The sequence below is a fragment of the Trifolium pratense genome, linkage group LG4 (assembly GCF_020283565.1).
Source record: "Trifolium pratense cultivar HEN17-A07 linkage group LG4, ARS_RC_1.1, whole genome shotgun sequence".
Classification (NCBI taxonomy): domain Eukaryota; kingdom Viridiplantae; phylum Streptophyta; class Magnoliopsida; order Fabales; family Fabaceae; genus Trifolium; species Trifolium pratense.
In genome coordinates this window covers 14998565-15023052 of record NC_060062.1, presented here as the reverse complement: position 1 = coordinate 15023052, position 24488 = coordinate 14998565, and the positions used below count along the sequence as shown (strand labels likewise).

Below are 24488 nucleotides of genomic sequence, written 5' to 3'. Positions count from 1 at the left end.
AATGTTATTAATATTGTATCGAATAATATAACAATTGTAAAAAAAAAAAAAAAACTATGAAGCTTTTTTTTTTTGGTAAAAACTATGAAGCTTTTTTTATTCAGAAAAATAAGTAAATATTTGTAACACTTTAGTCCTTTTTTTTGTAATAGTTTGGTCCTTTATTTTTTTATTTGTAACAGTTTGGTCATTTATTTTTTATAAATAAATAAGATAAGGACCAAAATGTTACAAAAAAAAAAGATAAAGGACCAAATTGTTACAAAAAAAAGATAAAGAACTAAACTGTTACAAAAAAATAAGATAAGGACCTATAGTGTAATTTGCTCTTTAACAACTTTTTTTTTTTGACTAAAGATCAACAATAATTTATAGATATTTTGGGCTAATTCTAAACAATGGGTCTTACAAATACCACAAGTAACTCCCTTAATATGTCTCATGGACTAGTAATCACTATGCGTCCTCGTCATTATACATGTCAGGCATTTGCACGTGCTTGCTTGCTTACATTTTTTTGGTTACAATTGAGCCAGAGAGGATCGAAGCTATGACCTCCTGCATACTACCCAAATCTCTCACTACTAGATCAAACATAGTAGCTTACTTGCTTGCTTACATGCACCCACAAACATCTGTTCTTTAAATTATTTAATGTTATTAATATTGTATCGAATAATATAACAATTGTAAAAAAAACCTATGAAGCTTTTTTATTCAGAAAAATAAGTAAATATTTTGCTCCACTCCAAAATTCTAAAAGTCATTTTCTTTTAAACTAGAATTTATGTTTAATAACTATTTTGGTATTTGGATGTTTATTATACCTTTTATATTTAGTTATTTAAAGTTACATGACTCTTCGAGCACTATATGTGTATCATCAATTCAAAATATGTGTCTCGTCAAATATTCAGGTGGTCAATTTAAAATATTATTTTTGTATAATCAACTTAATTGCTCTTTAAATTATCAACTAAATATTGTAATGTTGAATTTATTAGTTGATTGGTTTTACGATCTCAACTTCAAAACTTACTACTACTTATACCTCAATGGCATCAATGCAGAGCTTTTGCATATTTGCCTTGGATTTCCATTCATATCAATAGTCACGTAAGCGTCATCCTTTTATATTTATCTATTATGTTTAATTGTGTAAATATGATTGCAAAATATATATATATTTTCTATAAATGAATTAATGTATGTGCCACTGAATAATATTTATTTTATTGTCATAACATCTTTGATGAGAAGAGTATCAGTAATATAGATATTTCTCTAAGATTATTGTCATTTTTTTCTTTTTCTTTAATTTGCTCAGGTTTTAATTGCAAGAGTAAATGTTAATTATATGATAAATTTCTAAAATACCAATTATCTTAAGTTAGAATGATTTTTTTAACAAGAGTAATATTCTGTGAATAATTGTAATCTAACATGATCTTTTTTTTTTCCTTCAGGAAATGAGAAAGAATTTTGATCCACGCGAAGATGTTGACGATATTTTAGTTAATAAAATAATATTAGGACTAATAATTTTATTTGTATTTGGATGTATAATATGGCTTTTATATTTAGTTATTAAAAATTACATGGCTCGTCGATCGTTGTATGTGATTCGTCAACCATTTCATGAGCGGGTAAAAGAGTTAACATATAACTCATCCAACCCTCTTCGGTTTAGTCAAATTAATTGCGCCATATGTTTGCAAAATTTTAAAAACGGTCAAATACTACAAGGTTTACCATGTGGCCACTCTTTTGATAGAAAATGTATGTCCATATACATATTACAAAATGATGTATGCCCTATCTGTAGGAAAACTATTTTATCTTAAGTTTTTGAGTTTTGAATTAAGATTTATTAGATCAGATAATTATTGTGTTAATTATTACCGGATTATATTATTTTTATTTATATATTTTATCCACACCAATTCAAAATTGTGGTATGAGAGATCTGAAGAATACTAGTTAATGTACAATTTTACTTGCTTAATTAATATTAGTTATATAAACTTCATAAATCATATGTTTAGAGAGATATGAATATTACTACTTTTCAATATCTATAATTTAATTGTTTTAAAGACATGTAAACTCTAATTATCATAGAGTTTAAAGGAGATAAGCTGACAAGACAATGTAAAATAATTTCACACACTCAGCCTATCAAAATTCACAATCGTGACACATCATATTTAAAAAATAATACATATTTTAAAAAACATTTTAAAAAAATGAACACATCGCCATAATACAGAGTTAGGAGTACTTAAGACTAACACGTATATCATCTAGCATTACAAGAGAGAAATCAACATCATAGCTTCCAAAAAGTTGAATATAATCACAAGAATTTGCTTCACGATGAATTTGTATAACCTGGTCATCTCCTTCTAAATACACTTTACATCATTTGCTTCCTCTCTATCTCTCTCTTGAGAGAGAAATGTTGAAACCAAAACCTAAATTGAGGATAATTTATTTTGCCACCCTACCCTGTCCACTCTACTTAGGTAGCGATACTCCCGAAAGACACCCTTCCATTTTTTATAGCGTTCGCTACTTAAGTAACAGACAACATTTACAAAAAAATTTCATTTTTATAACGTCAACTACTTAAGTAACGGATAAAAATGGAAACACATAGGAAGCGCGATAAGTAAATAGAGTTGCAAATGATAGTCTCTAAAATGAGCCCATATTTCGCAACAAAAGCCCAATAAGTAAAAACTAAGCCCAACCCATAAACAAACGAACACTTCAATTTTCCTTCTTTCTTCTTCTTCTTCTTCCTCAACGCTTTCACTGCAATCTTCAACAACAAACAATGGAAGAAGAATCACACCATCAACACCATCACCACGAACACCAAAACTCTCCTCAATCACAATCACCACCAACCACCGGAACCTGCTGCAAGTGCGGCGGTCCAACAACCTTCGCACCACCACCAGTATCCCCATCCTTCTCAGAAATCTCTCCACCACCAACATACCGTCCAATCCGCGCTCCGGCGATCCCACCGGACCCAAATTCACAACGTGCAATCATGCTTGCACCAGTTCCACAAGCACAACATGTTCCCATAGCTTCACCACCTTTCCATTTCCAAATCCCAATCAAACGTATCCAAACTCCCGACGACATTCGCCGATTTCATGACTCCGATTCCGGTAAAAACTTCGTCGGATTCATCGTTGCACTCTCTGAATCATTCCGTTGTCGCAAAATTTCTGATCCTTGTCACCAATCTGAAACAACTAACACTATTGTTTCAATCCTCGAAACCCTAACTCAATGGATCGATGAAATTCCACCTGCACAACAAGCTGCACGTTATGGAAACATCGCTTATCGAACCTGGCATGAACGCCTTGTAAATTCTGGTGAATCCCTCATGTTTCGGTTCCTACCGGAGAATCTAAGGGATGCAACTGTCGAAATTGTTCCTTATTTCTCTGATAGCTTTGGTAACTCGAGCCGAATTGATTATGGAACAGGGCACGAGACAAATTTCGCGGCTTGGTTGTATTGTTTGGCGAGATTAGGGGTGATTGGAGAAGAGGATTATCAGGCTGTAGTTAGTAGAGTGTTTGTGAAGTATCTTGATTTGATGAGAAAGTTGCAGTTGGTTTATTGTTTGGAACCTGCTGGTTCACATGGTGTTTGGGGGCTTGATGATTATCATTTTTTGCCGTTTATATTTGGGTCTTCGCAATTGATTGATCATAAGTATATGAAGCCGAAATCGATTCATAATAGGGATATATTGGATAATTTCTCTAATGAGTATCTTTACCTTGGTTGCATTTGTTTTGTTATGAAGGTGAAGAAGGGTCATTTTGCTGAACATTCACCTATGTTGGATGATATTAGTGGTGTGCCTAATTGGAAGAAGGTTAATAGTGGTTTGCTTAAGATGTATAAAGCTGAAGTCTTGGAGAAGGTTCCCATTATGCAGCATTTTCTTTTTGGATCTCTTATTAAGTGGTATGTGTTCAATTGTTTTGCTTCTTTTTCCTATTTGATTTGGTGTGTTTTTATTGGTATTGTCTTAGGTCATTTTAGGTAAAACCATTAGAGAATATTATGCTTGAGGATTGTTTGGATACTATCTTTCACTAAGGATTCAAACCGTGGTTTGTCATTTCGTAGGAACTAGTCCTTTCGATAGACCTAACCACAATTGGTTATTTGTTTGCTTAGGTTATTTAGTTGTAGTTGTACGGAATGTGGACATCGTACTATTAATGAAACATATTTGGTTATCTAGGTTGCACCACGTGGCAGCATTTCCATCTATCGTAAATAGGAAATAGGAAAAGAGAAGCCACTTAGACATTTACCGTTATTGTTTTATAGACCAAGAGTCGGTGTCACTATAATGGAAATTCATTCTCGTTGGTTTTCTCACACTGTCGTAAACAGGAAGAGAAGCCACTTAAAACATTTACTGTTATTGTTTTATAGACCAAGTGTCGGTGTCACTATAATTGAAAATTCATTCTTGTTGGTTTCTGACACCCGTGCTGATCATGTGGCCCATTTAGGTAAAATAATATAGATTAAGAAGATGAAACAATCATCTTAAAGAAGAATAAATTAGTAAAACAGAATTTTAATGAAAATTTTGGTCAATAGCAATATTGTCAAATATCCACAATGGCGGATTTTTTTTGCGGCCGTCATAAGCTGCAACACCAATTATATCTTTACGTTTCTGCCTTAGGCCACAATACCTTGTTTATGTGACAGAATTTTGGCTGGCCGCCATAATCTGCCATTAATTCATATTTGGATATGCTCCTGATCGGTGAATGTAAATAATGGGGTGTAATCTATTGTAATCTATGTCGAGTTTCAGAGGGCCCCCACCCACTGATATCTATGATCAGGAAAAATTTCAAGCTGTAATCATTTCACGTCCCATTAATTAGCAATTGATGGTTTTCTGGAGCTATTCTATAGAAATTAGAAACGTTTACTAATAACCGAAAGGCAATACTTTTTGTTTTGTTTGCTGCCTAGAGCAGCAACCTTGAGTTATGGGCTAAACAGCTGGCTAGAGTGCGAGTGATGAGTCAATATATATTTGTGCCTTATCATTTATGGAAGTTCTAGTGTGCAAACCAGTATTCATCTTATTAAATAAGTAATTGTTTTGGGCATGGTTGTTAAGCGCGGGAGTTAAATCGTGAGATCTTACGATCTCACGTGTTTTTTCCTTCCACCGTGTCGGAGCGGATAAAAAATCGCTAAATATGCCGGAGCGGTGAGAGCGCACAGGAAACTCGTGAAATCATGGTAGCAGCGCTTTCTCTCGCACCCGTTTTACCCAGATTTGCACTGTTTTGACCCGTGTCTACACTGTTTGACCCGTTTCGACCCGTTTAACCCGGGTCCAGATTGCACCGTTTCAACTCAATACTGAATCATTTTCCATCGAAAAGGAGGAATTCACTGAACTTGGGACTCGGGTGGGTTTTGTTTGCTTTAATTACTTGGAAATTTGCCATCCTTTAACGGAGTCGGTGGATTTTAATTGGTTTAAATACTTGGGATAATGGGATTCACCTAACAATGAGTCTTTTTAATTGATTATTTTTATTAATTTCTTTTTATCTGTAAAAAATAAATAAATTACTATTATAAAAAAAATTACTATAATAAATTATTTATGTTAAGTTAATTTTTCCTAGTTATTTTTATAATTGTCTATTTGGTGAGATCTTACGATCCTTGTTACGATCCTACGATCTACGCTTTTTCTATACCCCAACGATCTTTAGTGGGATCCCGATTTTGACAACCATGGTTTTGGGTTAATTAATGTAATGAAATCAGATAATTTGTTTTCGCTTTGTATGCCTTGATTGTTGATTAAGTTAATACATGTCTATTGGTCAAAAACAGACATAATTGCATGTACTTGAATTTATTATTTGTGTTCACTCTCTCAGATGGATTTCATCTTAGTAAATTTACATGGGATGTGATTTTCCTACCAAATTTTAACTCTTTCAGTTTCAGGCACCCTTGGAACTGTTTTAAAAACTCCCTTGCTTCCCTTAAGAGTTTGAAAAAAATCAACGATTCTCTCTCTCTCTCTCTCTCTCTCTCTCTCTCACACACACACACACACACACACACACACACACACACACACACACACCCACACATGTTATTGACTTATTGGGCAAATAATTAGATATTACTTTTGTGATGAAATTATGTAAAGTGTTTGATCCAAGCAAGGATCGATGTTTGCAATGTTGATGCATTGCAATTACTTGGAGATGATTGCATAGTCTTGCATTTATTGCATCTATTTTTGCTTGCTGATGAATTTCCAAAAATATTTGTTGCATTGAATCATGTGGTTATCAATATCTTATGATACACACGAATCATATCTTGATTCAAAACAAGTGAACCCAATCAATATGAATCATTGTGCTTATATATTTTGGACATGGATCGTAACATGAATCTTGATCCGTTATGATAAATCTTAATTCATTATGATGAATGTGGATTCTTTCTGATGAATCACAACTTGCCCCCGAACTTTGTGTAGCCATGCACTTTTTTGTCAACTTTGTGTAGCCAACCACTATTGTTTTGTTATTTTGATCGATGACTTTAATCTGGAATAATTTTGAGATTCATATATAATATATTTCTGTATATTTTTGTATATGTCACCAGTTTATACTTAATGTCATTTTTTATTTTTATCGATTATGCTTCTTACAATTCGTATTAAGATTCAATTCACAATTTAGAAAATAAGTCTTCCAATTAACGATTTAAATCTCTATATGATAACCATATTGAATCACTATTGTGTGGTTAAGTGTTATTTGATTGAGTGAAATGATGCACGAGAGATCATATCATGCCGTAAATTTACATCGGATTATGATGTGATGCCGTTTGTTAATGTATAATTATTATGTAAATTGTAAAGTGGCTATAATCTTATATGTCGGGTCCAGTGTTTCTATATTTGAGCTCTGCTTTAAACTGATTCTATAATCTTTTGCTTCATAAACTTACCATCTTTGCCGTGAAAGTTGGGTTGTTTTTGTCAATAAGGAATCCTCCAATTATATCATTCCTAATTAGTGTTGTGATTTTGTCATTACTATAATTTATATTACTTGCAAAATATATGCTAGGCTGTTTATGATTGTATAGAAATTATAGGAATTAGAGTAATTGTATCATTAATGCCATTATTGGCTGTTGTATTATATATTGAGATATCAGATCAATGAAAAGTCAAGAAAACAGAAATTCTGACATGGTATCATCCTCTTTGTTCTAATTTGTGTCTTCTTTGATATCGTGTTTTTTTTAGCGACACCGCTTTCTGTCGCTCTTGTTTTTCACCCTCTCAGTCACTCTTGGTTCCTGTAGTCTTGTCTCTTGTATTTTGTCTTTGTTTCTTGCTCTTGGTTGTGGTTTCATGGCTTCAGAAAAGAAAAGAGAGAACTTTTGTATTCGATTCACTGGGAAAAACTATCCTGCCTGGTCATTTCAGTTTGAAATGTTTGTGAAAGGGGAATCATTGTCTGGTCATCTCAACGGGACTTCGACAGCTCCAACCGACGTGGCTGCGTTGGATAAATGGGAAAAACAGGACGCACAAGTTATTACTTGGATCCTTGCTTCTGTTGAGCCTCAAATGATTAATAACTTGCGCTCCTTCTCAACCGCCAAAGAGATGTGGGATCACCTGAAGACTATTTACAAACTGAATAATGATGCTAAACGCTTTCAGCTTGAAGTCGATATTGCACATTATCGACAAGGCCCCATGTCCATTCAAGATTACTACTCTGGTTTTCTTAATATGTGGGCTGAACATTCTGAGATCTTACATGCTGATGTTCCTAAAACATCGCTTGCGACTCTTCAAAAGATTTATGAAGTCAGCAAACGCGATCAGTTTCTCATGAAACGTACGAAACTTTTCAAACCATGCCCGTGGAGCTTGTCGCAATCCATATAGAGAGCGTTTAAGCTTGCAGACACCTTCAGATGAGGAAGGCAACCCAGGAGGGAGAGTCATATAAATATCTTCTGCTAAGTCGCCATGCAGAAATGCATTCTTCACATCCATTTGAGTAAGTGACCAGCCTTGAGAAGCAGCAATAGCCAATATGGTCCGAATACTTGTCATTTTTGCAACGGGGGCGAAGGTCTCATCATAATCAACACCATACTCCTGTTTATTACCCAATGCAACCAATCGAGCTTTGTAACGATTAAGAGTACCATCAGAATTCAGCTTTACTGAATATACCCATTTACACCCAATGGGCTTAACACCCGGAGGCCGAGGAACAATGTCCCAAGTGAAATTTTCTTGAAGGGCATGTAGTTCTTCATGCATTGCCGTGACCCACCGAACATCTTTAACTGCCTGAGAATAACAAGTAGGAATAGATGTGCCAGATAGAGTAGCAGTAAGAGAAGTAAACCCATATCCATACCTATCAGGAGGGTGGGACACTCGTTCTGAGCGTCGCAGTGGTGCAGGTGCAGGCTCAGGTGGCGGATCAGCGACGGAGAGGGACAAAGTAGGAGTGCGTCTAACGTACACATGACCTGGTTTAAACCGTTCTACAGAAGAAGAATCATTAGAAAAATCAACAAGAGTAACAGAATCAGTAGAGGAAGGTTTAGAACATGGGAAATAATTTTGTTGATCAAAGAAAACAACGTTCCTAGACATGCGTAAGCGCTGAGAAGTATGATCATAACACAAGAAGCCTTTATGAGTAGTACTATAGCCCAAAAAGGCACACATAACAGATTGGGCGCCAAGTTTGTTTCGTTCAGGTGGTGGAAGATGAACAAAGCAGTCTCGTGTCTCTAAGTCTTCAACAGAGTCTGAGTATCGAGCTATGTCTACGGCCTGTTCTGAAATTATATGGCTTCGTGGACTTTTGGCTGAACTCGGTTTTCCTCAAGATACAGCCACACCACTCTTTGCTGACAATACCAGTGCTATTCAAATTGCTACTAATCCAGTTTTTCATGAACGTACAAAGCATATTGAGGTGGATTGCCATTCTATTCGGGAAGCATTGGACAATCATGTTATATCTCTTCCTCATGTCACATCACAACTTCAACTTGCAGATATCTTGACTAAGGCTGTAACTCGACCTCGACATCAGTTTCTCGTCAACAAATTGATGCTTCTTGACCCGCCGCATCAATTTGAGGGGGGATGTCAATAAGGAATCCTCCAATTATATCATTCCTAATTAGTGTTGTGATTTTGTCATTACTATAATTTATATTACTTGCAAAATATATGCTAGGCTGTTTATGATTGTATAGAAATTATAGGAATTAGAGTAATTGTATCATTAATGCCATTATTGGCTGTTGTATTATATATTGAGATATCAGATCAATGAAAAGTCAAGAAAACAGAAATTCTGACAGTTTTTGCTGAATGTGTTATTCTATGGGTTGATCACACAGTCCATGTCTTTCCCCCCATTTTGTGATGATTAGTGTGTATATTGCGCAGTGTGTGTAGTATATATGTTTACCTTCATGTTTGAATTGTTTCCTAACTGACTGAAAGTATGATATGGCATGCAGAAAATTTCCCTCTTCTCTTTCAATTTCTGATTTTATGTTTTTTTGTTCTGCTAGGGAATAGTGCTTTGAGTCACTTTGCTGAGGCTAAGCCATGAACCGGGTTGATGCAATGGAGTATATGAAGTTATTAGATGCATCATATTATATTTGTAGAAGTTATATAATCACTTTGTTGAAGTACTTGTTCTCAGTCGACTTACTTATTCTAGATATACTCATGTTCGTAAAAGTAAAACACAATGGATAGAGTTTCTTCTAATTGCTATATGATGACGAAAATGTTTTGCTACAAGCCGGAGAATGGTCCATAAGCACGCAAGATCTGGTTAATGTATTTGTTATGTTTTTCTGGTTAATGATGTATTTGATTCTAGCTCTTGCATTTTGAGCGGCTTATTGATAGTCCCTTTATCTTGGTGGTGAGATTTGCAAATAAGTTTGAAAATTCACTTCCTGCTTTCCAACTTTATTATTTTCATCTTTTGACTAGTGAGTGATTGTCTCCTCCCAAATCCAACAATTGGATGTTTGGGTTAGGTTCAGAGCCATGACTTCCCGCATGGGATTATCTTAAAAATGTTCATTTTTGAAATGAAAATTGTAAAAAACCGGCTTAATTAAATAATCAGTTAGCTTTTACAGAAAAGTTTTAAATAATCGGATAATAAAGTTGGTTAAAGTTTTGTTTTGAACTGAAACTATTTAAACCCCATGAACTGTGCCTTGATCAAATTTCAGAATTCTTTAACATACTGAAAAGTGATATTAAAAATGTTTTTGACTGTTTTACAATTTGAACCATGAATGAATATTGTCAATGAAAGACAAAAGTGATACGTCAAACATACTAGACGAATAAAAAATATATTTAAGTCTGTATAATTTTCTCGTACGAATTTAACACTAATTGAATTGAAACAAACAAGGTTGAAAATAAAACCCACTCAATTTGGTGTCATTTTTAATAAATATCTAAACTAATTAGAAATTGATGATATTAGTGATATACTCTCATTATTCACAATAATAAAATTACTAAAATATTCTTACCAGATTATAAGAAAGTATATGTTTTCATCAATTAAAAATAAAAGAGTTTGTATAAAATGTGAAATATTTTATATTACACATGTAACAAAAAGTAGTAACTATTTATTGAAAAATAATAATTATTAATTAAAAAATTATACATTTAATATAAAATGCAAAAATTCTAATACAAACTTACTATTTTGAATTTCTTAATATGTGCGAATTTGAACATCATAGAAAAACCCATAATAATAATATAAATGTTGCGTGAATTTAACGCAGTTGATAGATACTTTACTACATCACATTATATATGCAATATATGCGGAGGCTGGAATTTAAATCATACACTACACTTATTTATCTTGAAATTATAGTCACTAAAATATTTGAGAAAAATAGTTTTTTTTTTTTGGTCAACGAGAAAAATAATTCTAGTAATATAATTTCATATAGTATAGTAAATTGATCATAAAAATATTAAATATTTTAAAATTAAAACAATTACGTGAATAAAAATAAATAAATTAGCAAATGTAAAATATGAGATGAGAGGCACACACTACACACATGGCATTAACGTTGTTGGTGTGTAGTATAGAGTAGAGTAGGGGTTTTGGTTTTGGTGGTTTATTATAGCGGCGGAATGGGAAAACGAGAGAAGCATAAGCAGAAACACGATAGAACTCAACGAGATAGAAGTTACTATCTTCAAGATAATGATAATGATCATGATCATGATACTACACAACCCTTCTCTTCTACTTCACCTGCTGAAAAAGAAGAACAAGATGAAATAGAAGATGCTGATGATGACAACAATGATGGAGAACAAAATCATGAACACCCATCTCATGATTTGCCTTCAAAATTCCTCCTTTACCAACAATCTGTCCAGGTATCACCTAGATTTTGAAATATGGAATCATTCACTTCATCAAAACTTGCTTAAGTGTGTTTAGCAGCAGAGAAATTAATTGGTTATTGTGATTTAGGTAATGTTTGGATAAACAACTTAATTAAGTGGTTATAGACATATGGGCCTGTTTGGATTGACATGTTTTTGAGCTTATGAAAAATTGCTTATGCAAATAAATAAGCTTTTATGTTAATTCTTAAGTTCTCACTAACTAAAAATTGTATCTTCATAAACTAGCTTGATAAGATTATAATAATACATAAAAGCTTATTTATTTGCATAAGCTAAAAAATAAGTCAATCCAAACAGGCCCATAGTTTACTTATTAATAGGTGCTTATGTACAAGTTAAGGGTCTGTTTGGATAAACAACTTATTTGCAGCTTATAGCACAAGGGCGCTTATCTGTAAGCTTACATGAACTATTTTTATAGCAAAAGATAAAATTAAGATAAATTGTTTTTATATATGTTATGGGCTGTTTGCTTAAATTATATTGGAGAACTTATAAAAATAAGCTGAAAAAAAAAAACTTATGAAAATTGTCATAAGTTGGTTTCATAAGTTCTCCCAAACAGTCTCACAAAATTTATGCTAGTGGATAAACTCAAATAAGTGAATCCAAACAGGCCTGAATTCTATAGCAAAAGATAAAACAAAATCAAACTACTTTTATAAATTATTATGGAGAGCTTTTGAAACTAAGCTAAAAACAACTTATGAACATGTCATAAACTGTTTCTATAATTTCTTCTACGCAGACTCACTAGTGCTTATGTCAGTAGATAAACTCAAATAAATTAATCCAAATAGATTCTTATATGACCTGATTGAGAAGTTCATAATGTGGCTTTTGTGAATTATGCTTTTTGTTATTGCAGTCTCCCAAAGGAGACATCAGTTATTTGCAAAAGTTCTTTCTCATGTATGTTGGTGGAAGGATGCCCCTCCATCTTCAAGAAGATTTCTGTGGCACTGCGCTTCTTAGGTACATTCTGTCATTCTATTGTTGTTGTCATCATTATTAGTGCATTTCATTTGATAGTTTGCTTATCTGTCCTCTTTTTGACCTAAAATTGCGATTTCTTTGGATAAGTTGAAGACTTGGAGCTGTCTTTTAAATATTAAATAAACATGTTTAAAGAAAGACTTAGGGCCCGTTTGGATTGACTTATTTTTGAGCTTATGCAAATAAACAAGTTTTTATGTATTATTATAAGCTTATCAAGATAGTTTATGAAAAAACAGCTTATGAAGATACAATTTTTGCTAGTGAGAACTGATGAATTAACATAAAAGCTTATTTATTTGTATAAGCTAGTTTTCATAAGCTCAAAAATATGCCAATCCAAACAGGTCCTTAGTCCACTAAGATTACAGACAGATTATATTGGTTATGATCACTTGCCATTTTTCCTCGTGATGTTTCATTTCTAAACTTCTAAGTTCTGATTCTTTTATGGCTCAAATTGCTAGATTAGTAACATCTATTTTGAAGTGGAGTTTCAATTCACTTAGAGTGCTTTTTTAAAGATTATTTTCCGACAAAATCACATTTTTTAAGTAAGAAATAGTATTTGATTTTTTAATTATGTTTGTGTAAGCCTCTTTCAATATCTCATTTTTTTTCAAAGAAATGATTTTTATGTTGAAAATGAAAAGCTATTTTATCCTTTTCTCTTTTTGACATGTCTTGATATTTTATGTAGTTCCTGATCTACTTATCTTGCATTGATTTATGTTTGGCAGTGCAGAATGGCTCCGCAGCGATCCAAGAAAGACAGCTGTAGGATTAGATTTGGATCTCGAGGCACTGAATTGGTGCCTGGAAAACAATATACCTAAAATTGGGGCTGATGGGTTTTCTAGAATATCCCTCTTTCATGGCAATGTGCTACAACCTCTCCAGTCTAAACTTGTGAAATTGGATCCCGAGGAGCTGGTAAGGAGCATTTCACTGTCGCAGAATACAGAAAACCTGCAGACTGATGGGCTCGAGTCGGATGTCCCAACAAGCTCTGCTTCTCAAGATGATGATTTGACTATGAAAAATTTTCCACTGAATGGAAGAGATATTGTGTGTGCTTTTAACTACAGCTGTTGTTGTCTCCACAAACGCACTGAACTGGTTTTGTATTTCAAGCATGCGCGTGAAGCCTTGTCAACGAAAGGTGGAATTTTCGTAATGGATTTATATGGAGGTACATCTTCAGAGAACAAGTTGAAGCTTCAGAGAAGATTTCCTAATTTTACGGTATAAGATTCATGATGTTAATTTGAACACTTGAAACAGGACACATGATTGATACATAAAGCACAATCACTTTGCTTTTTCTTTTCTAAAGCCATTTAATCCTCAACTCAAATTTAACTTTGTTACCACATGATCCACAATGTTCTCACTTCCAAACCTCTCCTTAGTGGTCTCTTCACTAATTGTATGTTTTTTCATAATTGACCTCTTGCATTTATAGGTATATTAGAGCTAACGAGCCTTAGTTAAGGTCGAATCGATCGGAGTACCCAAATTTGAATCCTGGCTGAAACCAATTTTGGCCAGACTTTACTTACAATCAAACTCCGGATGAATATGATTCCTTTCTCCTAGGACCTGGAGGGTTAAGACCAAAATAATACCAGTTCTTCTTTAGCATTTACTTCTGCTATTGTTTGGATATATGTTTCTCCAATAGAATGGTATCATATAGTTAGTGCATGACAACATTGGTAGATCTTGTATAAATTTCTACGACTATTATTAAATAATACCTATGAAGCGCGGACACTCCTTAGATTAGGCGTGTCCCGGTGTCGGACACCGACACTTATGATTACACTGAATTATGTCATTTTCTCAAATTATTATCGGTGTCCACGTGTCAGTGTTTGTGTTGTGTCCGTGTTTGTGTCTGTGCTTCATAGAATAATACTAACCAGTGTTGGATTGCTGTGAATATTCTCCTGGATAATGGTTTTATGATGTGAACTTTGTGATCAAAATCTGCAGTATGTATGGGAGCAAGCTGAATTTGATATTATTCAACGCAAAACAAGGATTAGCCTCCATTTTCATCTGAAAAAGGAACAGAGAAAAATTCGCCATGCATTTTCATATAGTTGGCGTCTGTAAGTTCCTTTTTATTTTGTTTCTCTTCAATTCATTAAAGAATATATTCCAATAGCTCTAACTTCGATGGTATTCTTGTTTTAATTTTTTATTATTTGAAGTTTCTAACATTATAATTTGTTATTCAGGTGGACATTGCCCGAGATCAGGGATTGCTTAGAAGAGGCTGGATTTCGATCCGTTCACTTTTGGGTCCGAGAGATGCCAGATACCTCAGAAATAACAAGAACTGAGGGATTTGGTGCGGGAAAGGATATAAAATATGAAGAGACAACAAGTTTTCAGCAACAAGATTCTTGGAATGCTTACATAGTTGGTGTTGCATAGATTCTTAGGATGTTTAACTTAGTTTCTGCTGCTTTATTTCTGTCATAACTAGAAAAAAAACACCACTTGTAATCTGTTTCTTTGCTTGTAACTTACTTTTCTTTCTTTAATATTTGGTTCTAAATTGGATTTAGCTTTGAGATTATGAAGCTTAACAAGCTTTTACAGGTATATTAAGTTTGGTTTGAAATTTTCATAAGTTACTACTGAGGAAACTCTATACACTAAAATTGTATTTTGCCATGTATATGCAGATGTTAGAATAATGAAACTTCTTACATTTTCCGTCGTAATAAAATAATTTAAATGATATATTATTTGAGTCTGGCTTGTGCACTTGCTCAGTGAGTTTTGGCGATGTTAAAATTTACAGCAAGTATTTTCTTGCTGGTCTTGGAAGTATAATTTTCATCTGCTAAGGGTTGGAAATATAATTTAAACTTCTTGCAAATGAAGTTGATTTAAAAGAAAGCAAGAGACAAAAAAGGGAAGAATATGCATTCAAAAAGCTAAGAGTTACAGGTAGAATCATCAGAAAAATATGACTATAGATATACACTATACTTGTGATCTAGACCTCACAATTAGTGCATCATATACATTTATCAGATTGCCTCTAATGGCAGTGACATGTTTACATAAAAAATAAGAAGTAAACTAAATCTCCAATTCAACTTTGTAGTTATTAATTAATCAAGTTGAAGCTTTTGAGAGTTCTTTTTTGATAGCATGAGAATATGTCTGATGTTGATATCGAAGGGTTGAATCCAACAGGTCATCAAGAGATGTCTTTGGCTTCCAACCTAACCTCAGAAGAATAAACAATAAGAATGTCGAAATTCTGAATAACAATACGCATATGTTTGGATTGACAACGAGTTTGACAGAATCAGTATATGACTATGATTTTGGCAAAAACTATACTTTGGAGTTTCAACAAAATATCGTGATTTTTTCAAACTCAATGCGATTCCAAACATGCACTATCATAGATTCAAAAGAATTAATGACACAATACCAAGTTGTCTGGTGATAATCGTCATGTCAGGAATGCGCCTATCACTGTCATCATAGCCTTTACCATAGAAATCCTCCGAACGCACATTCAGAGTTGATAGACTAGAAGCAGGTATATCAGCCACCTTTGCATATACCTTAATAAAAAGACATAAGAACTAAAGTTGTTAATTTCTGTTGAGTTGAAAAACAAAGGCAATAACCTATCTAAGACTAATTTAAAAGCTACCTTTATCATAAGCTCAGCTAGTTCCTTAACAGATACTTCATTATCTGGGTTTCCCACATTAAAGATGTGTCCATTTGCTCTATCAGGGTTATCCTTCATGTGACATGATAGCATTTACATAAGTGTAAGCTCAATGTGTTAAAAATCAAACCGGACATCAAAATAGCGAGATCTTTAAATAATGGTTCAACTACTTTAAACTGTTCGAACCAGGACAAAATTGTGGTTAAACTGCTAAAATAACCGAACTATAGACAGTGCTGGTTCACATTCTATCAGTTGATCCGTTGAGTTTGGTTCGGTTTTTAAAAATTATTAGAAGTTTACATCTGAACTTACAATCATTAACAAAACAGCTTCAATTGCATCTTTGATATAGAGAACGGTTCTCTTTGATTGTCCACCGTCAACAAGTTTGAGCGGCTCGCCACGCAGAAGATTCTGGAACAAGAAGCTTTGAGAAAAACAGTGGTGTATATATATATATAGACTAACATGGAGACATGGACAAGAAACAGAAGCAGATAACTGATGTTATTACATTACTGAAACAAGCTAAAACTCTGGGGACACCATCACTTGGGCCATCCACACCAGGAATGAAGTCCATTCTTGGTCCAATCCAGTTATAAGGTCTCACAATAGTGAACTTGAGGCCATTCTCAGCATACTCAGCTATAGATTAATACTAAAGAGTAAGTTAACAAGAACAAGAAAACCTAACCATAACTATTGCAATCTAGGTAGCACCGACATGTCACCGGCAGATGTAATTACATTCAATTCAATTAGTTTAATTTTTAAAAAATATTATTAGTGTCGGCATCAGTGGTGGAGCCAGAAAATTTATAAAGTCTCGGTAAAATCTCAGTTTTGCACTGAAAAATCCCTGTTTTGAACAAAAAAAATCTCAGTTTTGCCCTAAACTAACCCGTAAAATACTATTTTTTTTACCAGAGCTTGGGCAAGTGCTCGGGCGGTGGATCCACCACCGGTCAACATGTAAGTGCTTCATAGATCACAATCAAAAGAAAATGACAACTCCTTGTTTACCATAAATTAGCCTGTCTGTCATTTGCTTTGCACAAGCATAAGACCACCTTTGCTTCTCAACAGGACCAAATATACAAGGAGTCACATCTTCTGTGAGCATGTAATATTTGGGGTCCTACATCATGCAAATATGTGCAAGTAAGTAGACAAATTAGTATCATAAAATGACATTTGATTGCTTTTGTTAATCATCATTACGAATATTCAATTTATTGTGAACAAAACAGTAAAAATAAGATTTTTAGTAGCTGTCTGGGAGAACTTATGAATACAACTTATGAGTTCAGTCCTATTAAGTTCATAAATTTTTTTCAACTTATTTTCATAAGTTCTCCAGTATAGCTTATGAAAATATATAGTTCGTAGCTTAAACAAATATTTTTATGTTTCTTTGATCTTTTGCAATAAAAATAGCTTATGTAAACTTATACATAAACACTTATTCATAGTAAAGATTTGTGCTATAAGCTGCAAATAAACTATTTATTTCTAACCGTAAATGCTCTTAGCCTTGAAATTTTTTTCTGATGAGCTCCAGACCTAACTCACCCAAAAATATCTAAATATTTGTTTTGGGGTTAAACCAAAGTATTTTTTACATGCAACTGTAAAGATTAATTCATCGAGATTCATTTTTTTATTTTGGCTTTCACCACCAGTTTAATTTGGTTCGGGGGTCAGTTCTTGCATCAAGTGGTTTCAGCCCCCTCTGAACGTAATTGCAGGGATCGAACCGTGGTCTCCCTACCAAGTTCAGCGTCAACCACCACTGAACCAACTAACGATTGGTAACTAAGATTCATTTTAATTAATAGTAACTAATTCAAATGCAACCAACTGATTAACTTTGAAAACAAACCATCCATCAAATACCTTTCTATATTCTTCAGGCAGAAAGCTACCTATAGTCTTCCCAAATACCTCACAGGTAGAAAAATGAATCAAACGCTTTTTGTTCTCAGTGCAAAATTTAATCTGCATTATTACACAACTCATAAAAACATGAAATCAAAAAGTATATATATTCAAAACACATCAATAAAGTTACTAAAAAAACAACCTACCACCGGAATCGCATCAACGAAATTACTGAAAATCGTATCCAATGGCCGCGTATTATAATCCGCCGGAGTACAAATCGCAGCAAGATTAATCGTCTACAATAAATAAATAAATATAAAATTATAAAAAACTATGAATAAATAAAAATGCAACAAGAAAATTGAAAAAAAAAAAACGGAGAAAGAATACGAGATCAGCAGCTTTGACAAGAGTTTCAAGGCGAGAATCGTTCTTGATGTTCATTTGATGAAATTCGATACGGTTGGCCCAAGGAAGAGACTTATCAAGGAGATTTTTGATTTTGTCGGAGGAGACATCGACGACGATAGCTTTGTGAGATGTTTCGGACATTAGCTTTTCGCAGAGATGTGATCCGATGAAACCTCCACCGCCGATCATGCATATTGATATCGGCTGGATTGGTTTTCCGTCAAGGTTCACTCGATCCATGGAGAGACAGAGAGAGGAAGAAGAAAATGCAGAGAGAGACAAGGTGCGTAAGTTAGTTAGTTAGTTAGTTAATAATTTTGAAGATTGGTTTTGGAGAAGGAACTGAGAATACGGTGGCATTGTAGTAATTACTATATTGGAGCACAGTTTCAGTTATGGACGTTGATCCTTGTTACTTGCATTGCATGCCATATATATTATTATTATCTAATCAAAGGAGGCAATGTTGTTATGGTCCAGCTAAAATTTTATTTTAAGATAAACAAAGTATGAAGTATGAAAGTGTTTGGGATTCGAATTTTTGCATATTTATATAATGTAATGTGATGTTTTTTTGTCAAAAAATAAATTTTTGCTTTTTACCAAGTTATTTACATTGAAACCATAATCAGTATTTCCTCTATGTTTTTTCTAATTAACTAGTGGCACTCTATGTATTGTCAAAACATGTGACATATATGACCTTAATTTATAGTTTTCATTATTCAATAACACTAATGAGAATAAAATGTCTTATTTATTAAAATGTCTTACGTATTAATTTCCTTCAATTTTTAGAGAGATATCGAAAAAGAAATTACAAGATAAATATATAGAATAAACAATGATCATTTTCCAATTATAAAGAATATATGTTTACATACAATTATCAATGGTATACATGTTATATTTAAACAATGAAATAATTGGATTTACAAGTATGGTGTTTATAAAAAAATTTGTAGCACAATTAAATAGCATCTGTGTAAAGTTTAGTGTTTGATGCGAGAAAATTCTTGAACCATAATCCCGAGAGCTTTTGATATCTTTTCAAACCATTTTTGTAATCTATAAAGGTCATTCCAAATCGCACGATATAACCCTTGTGCCATTCAAAATTGTCCAACAAAGACCATGCAAAATATCCCTTTACATTTACACCAGCCCTGTAATTTTCATAGAAAAAAGAATAGTTTAGTTGAATTCTATGAAAGAAAGTGAAATATAATCATCTTTAAACATATATAAAAAATGTACTTACTTAATTGCCTCTCTAAGATAAAATAGATGACGGTAATGATAATCAACTCTATAAGTATCAAGAAGAGATTCCTCAAGTGATAATGATGGATCGTCGTACTCATTTATACCTACACACATTAAGAAAAAACTCAATTATCATTCATGAGTAATAAAAATAAAATTCCATATGAAAATTTGTATATATCTTAAATAAATATAGTTCTTTTTTAGTATATTAAGTTTAACTTTATCTAGAAAAAACTTTTAATAGTACTTCAAGAGGAAAAACTATGATATACAATTGACTTGCGTACCATTCTCAGTAATATAAATTAACGGGTTGTTGTATTTTTCTTTAACTTGTATCAAAAAGTCCCGAATTCCTTTTGGATAAACATACAACCAATCTGAAGCAACCTGAAATTAAATTAATATATAGAAGTTCATCAATAACTCATTTAAACAAAGGCAAAAAAACATGTTAAACATTGCATTTTTAAGGGTCAAAAACTTACATTTATACCAATGGATTTTCCATCACGTTCGACTGCATTCACAAAAATTGAAAGGTATACCATTAATTTAAATTGATAAAATCACTTAAATAATCAATAAATACACAATAGCTAGATAGTATAGTAGGCGAAAGAGGTGCTTACATGAATATTGAGTAAGAGAATCAGTTAGGTAACTTGCTGGGGCATTGCTTAATTGAGGTGCATCAGAAGCATAACAAGAAGCGTAGTAATTTATCCCAATGAAATCAAATGAACCGCTAACTAGTCTAGATTGCTCTTTAGTAAACTTTGGCAATCGTGATTTGACCAACGCTCGCATGATTTTTGGATAATCTCCATTAGTTAAGGGATCCATAAACCTGTTATAAAACAAAGAAATGGAATAAATTATCATGCTTGTGTTAATTTATATAGTATAATTATATAAGCTATATTTATATCTATATACTCAACATCTACAACAATTCTTTCCAAAAAAAAGTTCTTTCCCAATTATAATAAAGAAATTCATTAAAAAAAATATAGATATACTTACCACCCAAACATAAAATCGATAGCTCGTTGAGCAGCCTTTTGACTAAGTTTGTTATCTGAGTGCGGCACAAACCAATTAATGACCAATGTAATACCAATTAAACCATTTTGTGAGACTTGATATTTGGTCTTGTACACATTAACAACTGCTGCATGAGCTAGAAGTTGATTGTGTGAAACTAAATAAGGTTCTGTTCCAGAATCACCACCGGTGCAATTTGGATTCAAGGAAGAAGAGCATCGACCTGGTGCCATTTCTCCGTTTGCATACCCATCTCGACTATAAGTCCATGGCTCATTCAAAGTAATCCAATGTTTTACCCTATCACCGAATGTTTTAAAGCAAAGTTCCGCATAATCTTGGAAGTCTTTTCTGTAGTTGAAAATATGTAAAGATGAATGAGAAACATAATTTTTATAAGCATTTAAATAAAGTATGAATTTTGAATTGTGTGACTCACATGATGAGGGGACTTAAGAAGCCGCCATATTCATCTTCTAGAGCTTGAGGAAGATCCCAATGAAAAAGAGTTACAAATGGTTGTAAACCATTTGCGAGCAATTCATTGATGAGGTTGTTGTAATAGTCGATTCCTTCTTGATTAATTCCTCCACTTAGTTTTCCATCTGCAATAGTTAACGATCAAAGTGAAAAAATGAGAAACATTTAATTGGTTGAATTAAGATTAATCATCGATAGAACTAGAGTACTTACTTGGAAGTACCCTAGACCAAGATATGGAAAATCTATATGCATCCAAGTTCATATCCTTCATGATCGCAACATCTTCCTTATAGCGATGATATGAATCAACTGCAACGTCTCCGTTTTTTCCATCATCAATTTTTTCTGGATATCTATGAGTAAATGTATCCCATATACTCGGTCCTCTTCCACCTTCGGATGCGGCGCCTTCATACTGATAAGCAGAAGATGCCGTGCCAAAGATAAAGCCTTTGGGAAAATCATTCCTATTCAATGAACCAACCTGTGGTGTAGTAGTAATCACTTCTAAGCTGCTTTGTGATAAAGAGATTGTTATGAATGAAGAAAGTAAGAGAGAAAATACAAGATATCTCATATTGATAGATGAATCTGTTTCTGTTAATTTAATTCTGCTTGGTTCTGTTTCTGTGAACTAACTGAAAATGATTGTTCTGATTAATTTTGGTGACAAGGAATGATTGTTCTGATTGTTCTGATTAACTAACTGAAAACAAGAAAGAAAGAAAGAAAGAAAGAAAGAATGAATTAATGAATGAATGAATTTGTTTTGTGAGTTATGCAAGCGTGCGGTTTCCTATTTATACAAAGAATAAGAAAGAAAGAAACAAGTGAAGTTGGTTGGCTCGTTCTTCTAGTCAAATTACCATTTTCTAGTCAAATTAGTATATTTTTTGTCAGTCAATTATATGCATGGCGGCTGCTGTTATTGTTGACCAATAATGAATTAGTAAGATTATTAGTATGATTACCTCTATAATTATGTGAGCCACACAATATATTTTCTTTGCTATATAGAGTTATTATTTCTGTTATGTTACGGTTTGGTTTTCTTAAGTATGTGGTCATGAGTTCGATTTTCGGTTTATTTGTATGGAAAAAATTTGGTTGGATGGAGAGAACTCACCTTATGTGCTACAAGGATTTCCAGACAGAGATTAGTCATCGCTAATAGATTGGAAACATATCAATATGATGGTAACCAAGAAAAAGAGTTATTATCTTTGTCATTGTACAAAAATGCATAAGAAAAACTAGGATTTGAATCTCTCCAATTTTTTCTCATGTTTTTTTTTTTTTTTCTTAATCCAATGGTTGGTAAATTACAAAGAATAAAAAGAGATAAAATCAACCCTTAAACTAAGAAAAATGAGAGAAAATATGAGGAAAAATTGAAAAAATCTAAATCCGAAAAACTACAAGCTAATTAATGGTTTTTTTTTTTTTTTTTTGCATTATGCAGCTGTTGCAAATTTAAAATAAATTTATGAAATAAATTTACAATATTAATATATCCTAAATAAACATATATACTCAAAATTTCATCTCCACTTTTGTTGAGCGGTTATAAATCATTCAATTATAGTGCAATTTATTTTTAATTATGATATAGTCAAGTTTAACTCATTTATTCATCGACATAACTTTTTTTTTATAACCCTCTGATTCCTAGGGGAAAGGAGTTCTAGTAGTCCAGAGTTCGGCCGCGAGGTAAGTAAAGTCTGACCAATGAATTATTCCACTCATCGACATAACTTTAATACATAATGCTATCTAATCAAAATTTTGACGACTCAATAAAGGTCAATGATATTTTTACTGACAAGTGAGCAACATTCTTAGTTTGTTTCAAATTTTCCTTATCATGTCCTACGCACATACATGCTTCATAACAGTTTTGCTCGCTTTGTGCATCCACGTTACACTTGTACAATCCATGCTCCGGAGCTGTCCACACGGTGGGACAATTGTTGTTGTAGACCCCGAACACACTTCAACGGTCGCGGCGCGTTCGCAATGTTGTTTTGCTGGTGCTGTTTTAGATTATGGAAACCTTGCCATTGATGTAGAACATCCTGCGCCAATTGGAAAGATTTTGAAGATCGTAGTTTAATATCCTTCCATGTTTGTACCGTCTTTTCCATATGCACCAAATTATCTCATCCAAATTGGAACTAGAGACGAGATCTTAAGGAGAAGCATTGACTTTGTGACATAAACTTCAATTATTTAAAAGAGTTAAATAATTTTTTTTTGAAACAAGTTAAATAAATTTTTAGTCCATATAAATATCTCAAATTTCATTTTAGTTTGTTTAAAAAATTTCATCGAGTTTCGATTCTCAAATATTTTCCGTCATGACGTTCGAAATTTTGAATTTTTTGTCGCGGTCTTGTTTTAGTACATTATTGTAAAAATCTCTTTTGTAAAAATTTAATTTTTCTTAATAAAAAATGAATTAAATGAGTTTTAAAATATTTTGCGCTTAATAATTCATTTTTATTTTATCTTTTATTTAAAAATTATATATGGTTAGGTCTCTTTGCAATGGGAAAGGTTAATGTATTTGCAAAAATAGAGAAATGTTAGTGGCAATTATTTTATGATTGTTTTCTATTTATGAACTAACTTTTCTATGTTTGTTTTGCTTAAGGATTAAAAAGTAGACACACATTTTACTATCGTCATTATGTGGAACGGATGATTAAGGTTCGTTCTCTTTCCTATCAAATTCTTTTCATACATATGAGTTAGAAATTAAATCCTAACCACATGTTTAAAAAGATCAAGACTCTCACCGTCTAAACTAATTCATTGTTGATAGTTGTAAGCATTTAATTATCAACGGAACACCTAAACTTCAACGGTTCTAACTAATAATACTCATTTTTTACGGCAAGATTGGTTATCAACACTTGTCATTATATTGTTTTTCTTCAACCAATTGTCTGATAAGCATTGGAATATTATTATGGGCAACAATAATTTTCCAATAGTCCCATCCTAAAATAGTAAATCAAACAAATTAAGGCAAAGCAACCAGATTGTGCAGAAAGTTCATAACTACGCTTACCA

The 24488-nt window shown here is 32.9% G+C and overlaps 4 protein-coding genes across 4 annotated transcripts; 2 read left to right on the top strand and 2 right to left on the bottom strand.

Moving 5' to 3' along the window:
• The first annotated feature begins 2684 nt into the window (after nucleotides 1-2684).
• LOC123923175 (serine/threonine-protein phosphatase 2A activator) lies at nucleotides 2685-10088 on the top strand. Its single transcript, XM_045975846.1, has 2 exons — nucleotides 2685-4002; nucleotides 9694-10088. Exons 1-2 carry the CDS (start codon nucleotides 2840-2842, stop codon nucleotides 9698-9700), a joined length of 1170 nt encoding a protein of 389 aa, XP_045831802.1. The 5' UTR covers nucleotides 2685-2839; the 3' UTR covers nucleotides 9701-10088.
• A 1133-nt stretch (nucleotides 10089-11221) lies between these two features.
• LOC123924715 lies at nucleotides 11222-15242 on the top strand. Its single transcript, XM_045977678.1, has 5 exons — nucleotides 11222-11569; nucleotides 12471-12577; nucleotides 13339-13843; nucleotides 14597-14715; nucleotides 14845-15242. Exons 1-5 carry the CDS (start codon nucleotides 11318-11320, stop codon nucleotides 15041-15043), a joined length of 1182 nt encoding a protein of 393 aa, XP_045833634.1. The 5' UTR covers nucleotides 11222-11317; the 3' UTR covers nucleotides 15044-15242.
• A 293-nt stretch (nucleotides 15243-15535) lies between these two features.
• LOC123924064 (UDP-D-apiose/UDP-D-xylose synthase 2-like) lies at nucleotides 15536-18854 on the bottom strand. Its single transcript, XM_045976830.1, has 9 exons — nucleotides 18594-18854; nucleotides 18407-18499; nucleotides 18216-18317; nucleotides 17343-17457; nucleotides 16831-16964; nucleotides 16629-16730; nucleotides 16290-16382; nucleotides 16062-16197; nucleotides 15536-15846 (listed from the first exon to the last, which is right to left on the bottom strand). Exons 1-9 carry the CDS (start codon nucleotides 18852-18854, stop codon nucleotides 15737-15739), a joined length of 1146 nt encoding a protein of 381 aa, XP_045832786.1. The 3' UTR covers nucleotides 15536-15736.
• Nucleotides 18855-19447: 593 nt separating this feature from the next.
• Nucleotides 19448-22201, bottom strand: LOC123921316 (beta-glucosidase 24-like). The gene is made up of 8 exons (XM_045973807.1): nucleotides 21624-22201; nucleotides 21370-21535; nucleotides 20910-21281; nucleotides 20516-20733; nucleotides 20372-20403; nucleotides 20171-20273; nucleotides 19876-19984; nucleotides 19448-19780 (listed from the first exon to the last, which is right to left on the bottom strand). Exons 1-8 carry the CDS (start codon nucleotides 21988-21990, stop codon nucleotides 19585-19587), a joined length of 1563 nt encoding a protein of 520 aa, XP_045829763.1. The 5' UTR covers nucleotides 21991-22201; the 3' UTR covers nucleotides 19448-19584.
• Between the last annotated feature and the right edge of the window lie 2287 nt (nucleotides 22202-24488).

Coding starts and splice junctions, on each gene's coding strand:
- LOC123923175 (XM_045975846.1), top strand. CDS start 2,840: ATGGAAGAAGAATCACACCATCAACACCATCACCACGAACACCAAAAC.
- LOC123924715 (XM_045977678.1), top strand. CDS start 11,318: ATGGGAAAACGAGAGAAGCATAAGCAGAAACACGATAGAACTCAACGA. Junction 11,570..12,470: donor TTTACCAACAATCTGTCCAG/GTATCACCTAGA, acceptor TTGTTATTGCAG/TCTCCCAAAGGAGACATCAG. Junction 13,844..14,596: donor GAAGATTTCCTAATTTTACG/GTATAAGATTCA, acceptor CAAAATCTGCAG/TATGTATGGGAGCAAGCTGA.
- LOC123924064 (XM_045976830.1), bottom strand. CDS start 18,854: ATGGATCGAGTGAACCTTGACGGAAAACCAATCCAGCCGATATCAATA. Junction 18,500..18,593: donor TTGTCAAAGCTGCTGATCTC/GTATTCTTTCTC, acceptor TATTTATTGTAG/ACGATTAATCTTGCTGCGAT. Junction 16,198..16,289: donor TAGCTGAGCTTATGATAAAG/GTAGCTTTTAAA, acceptor CTTTTTATTAAG/GTATATGCAAAGGTGGCTGA.
- LOC123921316 (XM_045973807.1), bottom strand. CDS start 21,990: ATGAGATATCTTGTATTTTCTCTCTTACTTTCTTCATTCATAACAATC. Junction 21,536..21,623: donor TTGGTCTAGGGTACTTCCAA/GTAAGTACTCTA, acceptor TAACTATTGCAG/ATGGAAAACTAAGTGGAGGA. Junction 19,985..20,170: donor AATTTATATTACTGAGAATG/GTACGCAAGTCA, acceptor TAATGTGTGTAG/GTATAAATGAGTACGACGAT.